The 11002-nt window shown below is 34.4% G+C and overlaps 1 protein-coding gene across 1 annotated transcript; it reads right to left on the reverse strand.

Annotated features, from left to right (window-relative positions):
- Window positions 1-7164: 7164 nt before the first annotated feature.
- Window positions 7165-8563, reverse strand: LOC126623839 (bidirectional sugar transporter SWEET1-like). The gene is made up of 4 exons (XM_050292826.1): window positions 8407-8563; window positions 8274-8310; window positions 7918-8022; window positions 7165-7392 (listed from the first exon to the last, which is right to left on the reverse strand). Exons 1-4 carry the CDS (start codon window positions 8477-8479, stop codon window positions 7221-7223), a joined length of 387 nt encoding a protein of 128 aa, XP_050148783.1. The 5' UTR covers window positions 8480-8563; the 3' UTR covers window positions 7165-7220.
- Between the last annotated feature and the right edge of the window lie 2439 nt (window positions 8564-11002).

Below are 11002 nucleotides of genomic sequence, written 5' to 3' on the forward strand. Positions count from 1 at the left end.
ATAAATTGGCCTTCTTCTCGACCCTTTTCTCCAATAAGCTAGTAAATTTTAAGAGAGTACGTATACTTGTAAGATATGAACATGCTGTCTTTTACAAGCCCTTTTTGTCTTCTCCAGTTGGTTAACGTAGAAATTAGTTTATGTGCATGCAGACGTCTTTGCTTCTAATAGCTGGTAAGTACATTCTCCTCAAGAGAATATTCCCAAAACGATAGAAAGTAGATTACGAAAGTAACCTGCAAAGCTACCGAATGACAGATTAAGCTTAATTATCATTTTGGTTTAGTTTTTCGGAATTGTGACTTGAAATTATATGTGAATGGAAAAAAACTAAATTTTGTGTGCAATTCTTTGACATACAATAGAGGTGTTACTGTTTCATGTCCCCTCATTTTTTCTTTGTATCTTTGTTGTTTTTGTTTCTAGAAGAGTAGGGTTTATGTTCCCCTTCTTGTCATGTATTTTTATCCCTTTTTTCTTGTATTATAAGGGGCTAAGTTTATATTTTCTCCTGACTAGTGTACATTTTTTCAATATCAATAAAATTTTCTTCATATCGTCGAGGTTTTATAATAAGAAAAAAAGAAAAAGAAAAAGGAGATGCATGCTCTCATGCATGTAAAACATTAGAGATCTTTGAGATGAAACTGGAACTCCTAATTTCTATGCAAATACATATTGAAACCGTAACATCGTCTAATCAAATTGTAGGACCGTTCTTAAGGTTACTTGTATTTTACAACACTGAAAGTATATATCAATTCATAAAAATGAAAAGGAATTATATATCACAATTGCAATGCATGGGATGAAAGTTAACGCATAATGAAGAAGTAGAATGTGGCATAATTAAGTTTAAAATAAGAGTTTGATTAACTTATTAAACGAACTGTACTTGTAAGTGGCCCTCCACCATAGTGGTGGAGAGGAGTTGCCCTTGCACCACAACATGAGTTCGATTCTTGTCACCTTATATATATATATATATATATATATATTCTATTAGAGCAACTCCACCCATGGAGCCCTCCCCCTGACAATCAACTATTGAATCCACCCTATTGAACAGTAACTGCCTTTAATGAATAGTAACTACCCTTAATGAACAGTAATTACCATTTGCATCTCCACCCTTGAAGCCCTCCCCCCGGGCAATAGGCAATAAAATATTAGTTTTTTTTTGTTTGTTTAAATAATACAAAATAAAATTATTTGTAATTTCGGATAAGATTTTTTAAATCGTTCTCGTTGCGCCACGTGTCATTTTATATAAAAAAAAATTATTTAGTGATGGATTTCAATAAGATTTTTATCCAATGTTATCGTGCCATGTGTCGTTATCTTTTGAGAATCTTGTCTAAAGATTTCCATCAGATTTTAACTCGTTCAAAATTGCGCCACGTGTCATTATCCGAAAAGATAATTCTTGGAGATCGATTTCGATAAGATTTTTATCTAATACGATCGTGCCACGTGTCATTATCTTTTCAGATTCTTTGAGGACAGATTTCGATCAGATTTTTAACGAATGATGACATGCCACGTGGCCTTATTTACAATCCAATCCTTTCTGAATCGTCCATATAATCCACCATCCATCCTCACAAATCTCACACTAATTTTCTCAACATCTCTATCTCATTATTCATAGTTTTTGCTTCTTCTTCACCATCCATCCTTACAATGTCTTCTTCTTCATCAAGGATGATGTGGGAAATCGATCAGCAAGAGGAAGAATTGTTTAACCAATATGAAGGAATGTTCAACCTTCAGATAGCCGAAAATGAGATGTAAGAGGATGAGGAGCGTAGAATGAGAGATGACGAAACAAGAATGGCTAGAGCCTCACATTCCTGTCGAGTCATCCAAACTGTTGCTCAGATATACAGGCCCAGCAGTTCAAGAAACCTTGATAGAAGCAGGCAACGACGTGGTGAAGAGCTGTTGGACGATTACTTTGTCCATAACAGTGCATTTCCTTATACGTATTTCAGACGTCGTTTTAGAATGGAACGACATTTGTTCAACAGAAACATGACTGATGTTTGCAACCATGATTCTTACTTTGTATAAAACAAGGATGCTTGTGGTGTTATGGGTCTCCTGCCTTATCAAAAAATCACTGCTGCGTTGCGGATGCTTGCGTATGGAGCATCTGCAGACCAAGTGGATAAGATAATGAGGATGGGGAAATCAACCATTCTTGAGGCCCTGATGAGGTTTTGCGGAGCAGTAGAATCTTTGTACACTGTAGAGTACCTTCGAAAACCTACTCATATGGACTTGCAAAGGCTTCTGAAGAAGGGCAAGATGCGAGGTTTTCCTGGGATGATAGGAAGCATCGATTGTATGCACTGGACGTGGAAAAATTATCCAAGTGCATGGCAAGGCGCATATGGGGACAGAAAAGGAGCAAAATCTATCATTTTGGAGGCAGTGGCATCTTTTGATACATGGATATGGCACGCCTTTTTCGGGGTTCCGGGGGCTCAAAATGATCTCAACGTCCTTGCCCAATCCCCAGTGTTCAACGACATCCTGCAAGGAAAGGCACCAAAAGTCACATACGTCGTCAATGGACGTAGGTACGACGGGCCATACTACCTAGCTGATGGCATTTACCCACGGTGGGAAACATTTGTCAAAACAGTGCCACGTCCGTGAAGTGCAAAGGAAAAACACTTTGCAAGCTGTCAAGAGGGGTGCAGGAAGGATGTGGAGCATTGTTTTGGTATCATTTAAGATCGTTGGGCAATCGTCAGGGGTACTGCTAGAATGTTCGATGTAGAGTCACTTCAATCCATCATGATGACGTGCGTCATTCTTCATAACATGATTGTGGAAGATGAGTTCGATTATGATGCGGTTGATGAATATGAGCCATAGCCAGACACGATGAACAATTCAAGAACATGGATATATTGTGCGCATGATGCCACCGAAGAACCCGTGCAACACGAGCCATTAGAAAGGGATGGACGTTACAATGAAAGGGTCATTCAACGATATACTAAACTTCAAAGGTCATCTATGCACAATGATCGGCAAATTGACTTGATAGAGCACCAGTGGGCATTGAAACAAGCTGAAGATACTTAAGTTTATTTAGTATGTTTGTTTGTATTTGGTGTGTTTATGTAATTTTATTTGGTGTGTTTTTTGTAGTGAGTTTTGTATTATTTGGTATGTTTATGTAATTTTATTTGGTGTGTTTATGTAATTCCAATTGGTGAGTTTTTTAGATTTATTTGGTGTGTTTTATAATTTCATTATACGTGAACAATTTGATGAATAAAGATTCTATTATTAGGATAAATATATTATGAAATTAAATAAATGTACTCTCACTTTAAATAAAGTACTAACTTCAATAAATTGGAAACAACATAAATAATAAATTACAACCCAAAGTGATTGGAAAACTATGGGCTCCGATTACAAAAAGTACCCTATTCATCATCACTTAACCAATCTGTGGTGCTAGGATCATCTTGTCTTGTTGTGATAGGACCATCTTGTCTTGATCTCGCTTCTCTTGCACGTCTCCTTTGCACCATATCCGCTTTCTCCGACTGCCAAAAATATTTAGAATTTGGAGACATCCCTTCTAAATGCGTGTTCATAATGTCACGATCTCGTTGTGCAATTCTTTCTTCTCTAAGCAACTCCCTTTCTTGCCTAAGTAGCTATATTTCCCTCTGTTTAGCTTGAAATGCTTGTTGAATAGCTGCAGCTTTTGCCTCATCTCTAGCCTTTTCAGCCTCATATTTCGCTAATTCCCGCGCCAACGTCAATTCACCTTGATGAGCAAGTTCTTGCTTGTACTTTTCATAATCATTCTTGGAAGCATTCCCTTTCCTCTTTGAAGCCTTCTTACCTTGAGGCCTAATTGGATAACGGGTCGATCCCGACGCTTGTTCAGGAATGGGCGTTTTAGGCACTTCTTCTCCATCTTCTTCATCAACATGGGAGCCATGATCGGGTGTAGAGTGTGGAGGGGTGCTGTGTACAAAGGTGTTGTGTAGAGGGGTGCTGTTCATGCATACTTCTGGGCCAACAGGCACAACTTTGAATTTAGGACAATCTTTAACAATATTCCAACATTCCCACCAGTGGAATGATTTGTTTCTTGATTTGATTTTGGCAGCATACCATGCTTGTGCTTGAAGTTGCTACAAATGAATAATAATGAAATTATTAGGTAACAAATAAATACTACAAACAAATAATAATAATGAAATTATTAGGTAACAAATAAATAATACAAACAAATAATAATAATGAAATTAGGTCACAAATAAATAATACAAACAAATAATAATAATGAAATTATTAGGTAACAAATAAATAATACAAACAAATAATAATAATGAAATTAGGTCACAAATAAATAATGCAAACAAATAATAATAATGAAATTAGGTCACAAATAAATAATACAAACAAATAATTATAATCAAATTAGGTAACAAAATAATAATACAAACAAATAATTATATTATATTCTTACCTCATCCGCCCCACTTCGAACATACTACTAGCTTGTGTTAAGGCATCTCTCCACGTACTAAAGGAATGACTTAAGTATTTTCCAACGACTGGACATCGATTCTTTGGTTCTTTTCCCACTCATTTGCTCAAGAAATTTGGTATGAATTAAACTCCACATTTCTCGCAACTGCATCTCATTACCTGTAAGGGAATTATGAGTAACTTCAACCCAGTTAGTGCACAACGCAACATCTTCAAGAAGCGACCAATTCGTACTTGCATCAGTAGTCATTTTGTGGAAAAAAATTGGATTGAAACTTTGAGAGAAAGATAGGAATTTGATTGAAAGTAGTGGAGAAAATATGAAATTTTGGTGTAAGGTAGATGGAGAAGAAGTGGTATTCATAGAAAAGTAAAAACAATTTTTTACAAATTTTTTACAATTTTTTTTTAAATTTTTATTCAAATAATTAATCTCTGCCATTGGATTTTAAAAAATTTGAATTCCAACACTCTAGATTGTGCCACGTGTCACAACGGTAACTTTTCTTAATTTTAAAACTATTTTTTCTTTTTTTTTTTAAATTTATAAAGCAGATTAATATCAACCGTTGATCTCAGATTGAACGGTTGACATAAAATTAGGTTTTTTTTTAATTACCGTTGCAAATCGGACGGCTCGTATTAAAAAGCCGTTGCGTTCGAACGGACCGTGGGAAGCCATGTGGCTTCCTACCGGTAACTGGGTTTTCTGGGCGCATGGGCCCGTGCCCTGAATTCCTGTCGGGCGACGCGCCCCCACTCGTGAGTGAGGGGCATGTGCCTGACAAAAAAAAAAAAAAAAAAAAAAAAGCCGGACCCAGGCCTGACGTCACGGGCTCGGGCCATAAGCCTGTCGATTCCCCACCCTTCTGACCCTCGGGCTCTCCAAGGCTGGAGGCCTACCAACCAGCCCTCGGGCCCTTTCCTGGAGCCTGTCCCCCGAGCAACCACCATAGGTGGACTTGCTCTTAAGAGAAGAGCCCTTGTCAACTTTTTTCTCACTTTTTCCAATTTTGCCCTCACTTTTGAATACATAATATTGACATGAGGAGGGCAAAATAGTAATTTTGTACCATTTGACAAAATAACAATCATATCCCTATTTTCCCTATTTTACCCTCTCTATGACAAAATGGCAATCATATCCCTATTTTTTCTATTTTACCCTCACTTTTGATACAAAATATTTACATAAGGAGGACTAAAAAAAAGTAATTATGTAATATTAAGATAAAATATGCACTTATTAAGAGAATTTGTCACACCATCATTTTTTTCATACTCTTTTTAAAATTTTAAAAACTAATCACACTCCTTAATAAAAAAACAAAAAACAAAATGAAATTGTTCACACACACATGGTGTGTGCTCATCGGCTAGTATATATTATATAGACCTAATCAAATAATAGACGATGTTTCATCCTAACAAATTCTATCCTCGAGAGGAAAAAAAAAATCAAAGAAAAAGCTTCCATTCCCAACTCTAGCCTTTGGCTTTGGGGTCGGTGTCAATCTTCTTGGTCTTTTCCTTTTCTTTTATTTTTTGTTTTTGGTAGTGGTCTCTCTATCACTTTTTCAAGAAAGACCTTTGTGATTGTGGTTATGGTTATTCTCTTTTTGTGAGGATGAGAGCTTTTGTAGCAGCTATGATTTACTGCTCAACCTCGAATCTTAAAGCGACAGTTGTTCAAGTATGAGGTGGTGATTTTTTGGTTTGTGTGGTTGGCAATGATTATGTAGAGGAATCTCAACATTTATTAGAGAAGACTAAAAGTATGTTTTTTGCCGACGATTGTGAGATCATCAAAGGGTGGTGTGGTCATTCCTTCGTGGATTGTTGTAGTTGTTCGAGGGATTTACAATCATGTTTTGATGTCGTTGTAAAGTCTTCAGGTGATGTTATGATGTTTACCTTTGTGTTCCTTCACAGTGTTAGGTTCAGCCTGTAAGGCTTAGGCTTTGTGAACTTATCTTTCTTGTTGGTTAGGTGTGAGTCTCTTGAGATCGAGAATTGTACCGTTGAAGAGTTTATTTTGTCTTGGATCATTTTTTTGTTTTGTTTCGGTTGTGGTTTTGAAGTTCATTTGCCTAGCAAGGACTATGAAGACATTTTTGTGATCTCATATAGCAGGGCTTCTTTGTTGAAGGAGCGTCATCTTTTACAAGTTCATCAAAAAGTGATGCAAGGTTTTGTCCTCTTGAGTGTTACCTTTTCGTTTAGTTAGATGTGGTTATGTAAGGTAGGTTTTATATTGTCTTTTTGTTGTGTGTGTAATCCCAAAATTATATTCCTAATAAATGATGTTAGTCATTTTGTTTGATAGTCATTTTATTTGATTAATGAAATATTTATTAACTTAAAAACCTAATAAATATAGTTACAACATACATGTTACAAATAATATGCATGTTGCAAATCATCCTTTGTGCCCCAAAAGAAGTTACAAAATATTTCACTCAAGCGCGTGAAGATTTCATATAAGGAGGTCGTGTTATCCACACATTCTTTTTCATTTTTCACATACATTTTGTTAATTTATATCATTTGATTTTAAAAGATTTGATCTGACAACCAAAAATTAAAATATAAATGTAGAAGATAAAAAAAGATGTGTGGATAGTATTCTAATTGTCAAAGTTATTCCTCATATGCTTCGGATTTCTTTTAGCTTATTAATTAGTGTTCTACTGTTGCTTAAAAGAGAGCACAAAAGTGAGGAGCTCAATAATTTTTTCTTTTTCTCTTTTGGGGGCCAATGTGACGAAGATCAACAGGTATATGGATTCAAGAGCTGCCCCGATAGTATTGACTGTCGATACCAATATGCTGCGTGGAGACACAAATGGCAGGCAATACCTGTTGGATTTTTACAAACTATTTAATTCACAATAGATAAAAATTAAATACAAACTAATCAATTATGTCACTAATAATTAGCATATATATATATATATATATATTTATGCAACATTAATTAGATCAATGCTGCAAATTCTTAGGTAGAGTCGATTAGAATTGCTTTTCTAAAAAGCAATTATGCTCATTAGCGATGTTGCGAAAATTCTTTTAATATAAAAACTTGTGAATTTTCCTTAAAAGTCAAAGTGCTTATTAAAAAAGCATTTAGAAATGCTTTACGAAGAAGCATCTTGCAGGTGCTGCTTCATAAAGTGCTTCTACGAGTTAGAAGCTCATTCAGATACTTTTCAAACATAATCGGAAATGCTTTAGTCTTTTAAAAATCACTTTTAGTCTTTCGAGTAGAAATCCTAACAAGCCGAGTATAGCAACACAAGCTATCTTTCTCCTCATATATATGCACACAATTAAATAAATGAGAGGTTTATATATATATATTGAACTAAAGAAGTGAATTTATACCAAGCGGTTGTAATGAGGCAGTTGAGCAGAGTCATCAGGTATGGGATGCCCAAGAAGAACTGCTCTGTGAACTTATTCTTCATCATGATCCTTTTAAATGCATCCCTATTGTAATATTACATCGCAACTATTAGTTCAAATAATTATTTCACAGTTCCTTCGCAGAAAAACAAAAGAAGGAAATATAGTTTCACATTTTAGAAGGGAACTGTTATTAACACTAAAAAAAAAATCTTATTTTGCATTCCTCACAAGTGTATTTTTTTTCTAAATATAGAAAGTTTAGAGTGCTCAAAGAGAATTTTAGAGTGCCAGTAACAATTCTCTTTTAGAATATCTAAGTATAGTATGCATACGTTGGTGCCAAGAACTGGAACAAAGCAATTGCATTTCCTACATCAAAGTAAGGAGGAAATCCGTAATCAGAAAAAAAGAAAAAAAAAAGAAAAGGGAAACACAGAGAGAAAAGAAAATTAAGTTGAAACTAACCAAAGATTACTCTGAATAAGAACTTGGGAATATTCATAACCTCTTCAACGCCAAATATTCTAAAGGCTTTCATGCAGAAGAGAAGAGAGCACACTCAGCACAGATGAGGAAAATCTCTCAGATAATTAGTATTAAAGATAGAAACAAATCAAACTTATTTCATTCGAAGGTGATTCTGAAAAAAACTAGCTAACTATAGAGCCATTTATACGCAAAAATTGATCAGGGAATGAATAAATAAAATTAAAATCAAAATTAAAATAACGAATGGAAGAAAAGCACAACTAACGAGCCAGCTTTCCAGGACATAGGATTTCCATGCAAAACCAGTTGCTTGCAGCTCAGGACTTGCATAACTCTCCCACGTAAATGAACTCTGAATATCGAGAGATTTGCCAAAATTGTGACTAGGTAATGCGAAAAAGGTGAACTAGCTACAACTGTCTTCCAAATAAAATTATATAATTCTTTGACATGATCAAGACATGAAAGTTACAAGTTACAACTACTTACTGTTGGGAATGTTGGTAATTGGTTTATTTTAATTGTAATGTCATTTTGGTATAGATAATGTTAGGAAAACTATTTATTTAAACTATATTTAGTCTGTACACTATATGATATATATGGTTGTTGATGATTGAATTATTACTTAAGTGTTGATTAACGTGCTTATTTTTTATTGGTGATACATCACTTGATTTGCAAATTTGGTCTAAAAAATTGATCTGCCTAGCGTTACCCTTTTGGGAGGTGTATGATTAAAAACATGATTGCGTTCCTGTTCGTTTTGGAACTAAGTCTCCATAAATAAACCTTGTAAACTCAGTGTCTATAAGTCAAGTTAGTAAGATGAAATTTTTCACAGCCATGTAGGCATTTTATATAGTCTTGATTAATATTACAGTTTAGATGGACATATATAAATATGGCTTTGAAATGTGTAAATAATGGATTGCAATTATATTGCTAATGGATCATGAAAAAGGAAATATATACCAAAGATGAAATTTGGCAAACCATACATCTAAGCTTCATTTCCAGTTTTATATACCTGTCAATAATGTATTGTTGTGGTATGTATACAGTTTTTTTATTTTTTTATTTTTAAGTACAAATTAATAGAAGGCAGCGCAAGAAATTCTAGTAATGTTATTCTCATACAATGATTACTGGACTTTCTTCCCACGGAGAAATTTTTCATTGTTACGGGAACATGGGTGATATACCATGTGTTTTTAGGTAAGTGGTGAGAAAATTTATTTTTTTAGTTATTAACATTTTAACACACATATCCCACCATTTAGATAGTGGCACGTGATGTACTATCCCGTGTTCTGATCACATTGAAAAATCTCTCGTTCCCGCGGCCTACTCCCTCTCTAGTTCATTATCTCTCTCATCTGCCTAGAATTCACAAACTTTGCATGCATGCTATTTGCCAAGCACAAATTGAACATTTCATAACTACTAACATGACATAATGAAAGTCGCGCCTACAGAGCTAGTGACTCACAAATTGAGATTGTACAGTTTTAAATCTAGAATCCAACTTTAGGAATAGTTCCCTTAAGAAATTGAAGGGAATAGTTTAGATTGCCATTCTACTCAATACTTTAGCTCTTTGTATGTCAAAAAATTAACAACATGACAACGAAATACCATATTGTGTAGTAATAAAAAATTATTTAGTAACAAAATTGAGGATTAAATTAGGTAGTCATTAAAAAAAAAAAAGTTGTGTGGGGTATTTGTGCCAAGAGATTCGAATGAAAGTTGAAATAAGCGATTGACACACTCTTTTCGATAACCCTCCAATTCTAGGGGCGTTTCAAGTCATTGATATTTAAAGGGAATTACAGTTTGGGAGAAGAGAAAAGTGCAAATTAAGGAAGCAAATCATCTATTCATGCATGGTGTGTGGGGGTCCCTACTATGTACCTAGCCTATGCTAGAAGCACCCAAATATTTCAAAACAAGAGAGGTTGCATGCGAACGGCGCCCATTAAATTACTCTAGGGATGTGATTTGCTAGTTGTGAAAATTGTATCATTATATGCTTTATTAGGGAATAATATTTGTTATTCAAAGATGAGTATGAGTTTTTACTTAAAACTGTTTTTTGTCAGATTTATAGACTTTCGTATTTATGTTTAGACTCGTTCATATTATAAATCAATCTATAAATATCGCTTCTACAAAAACTTAATTAAAACTAAGGTAATTTAGTCATCAAACTGTATAAAAACATTTGAACGAAATTGGTAAAAGCATTACAAACTATCTATGTATATGCTATAATAGATTGACTAAACGACTTTAGTTTTATTTCATTTTTTTTGCAAAGATGATCTTTATAGACTAATTCATAATATGAACGGTTCTCATTATAAGCACGAAACTCTATGATTTGAACATGAAATTTTTTTACTAGGTGTTCCTACTCATCATTGAGTAGTCAAGTATTGTTCATACTCACATACTTACAAGTGAGTATTCTATGTACCCATTTTTTTATTTGGCCTAACAAAATAATGTCATGTGTTCATTGTTTTTAAAACCAATAAAAATTAAGGAAAACTAACGAAAAGTCCAC

The sequence above is a fragment of the Malus sylvestris genome, chromosome 5 (genome assembly GCF_916048215.2).
Source record: "Malus sylvestris chromosome 5, drMalSylv7.2, whole genome shotgun sequence".
Taxonomy (NCBI): Eukaryota; Viridiplantae; Streptophyta; class Magnoliopsida; order Rosales; family Rosaceae; genus Malus; species Malus sylvestris.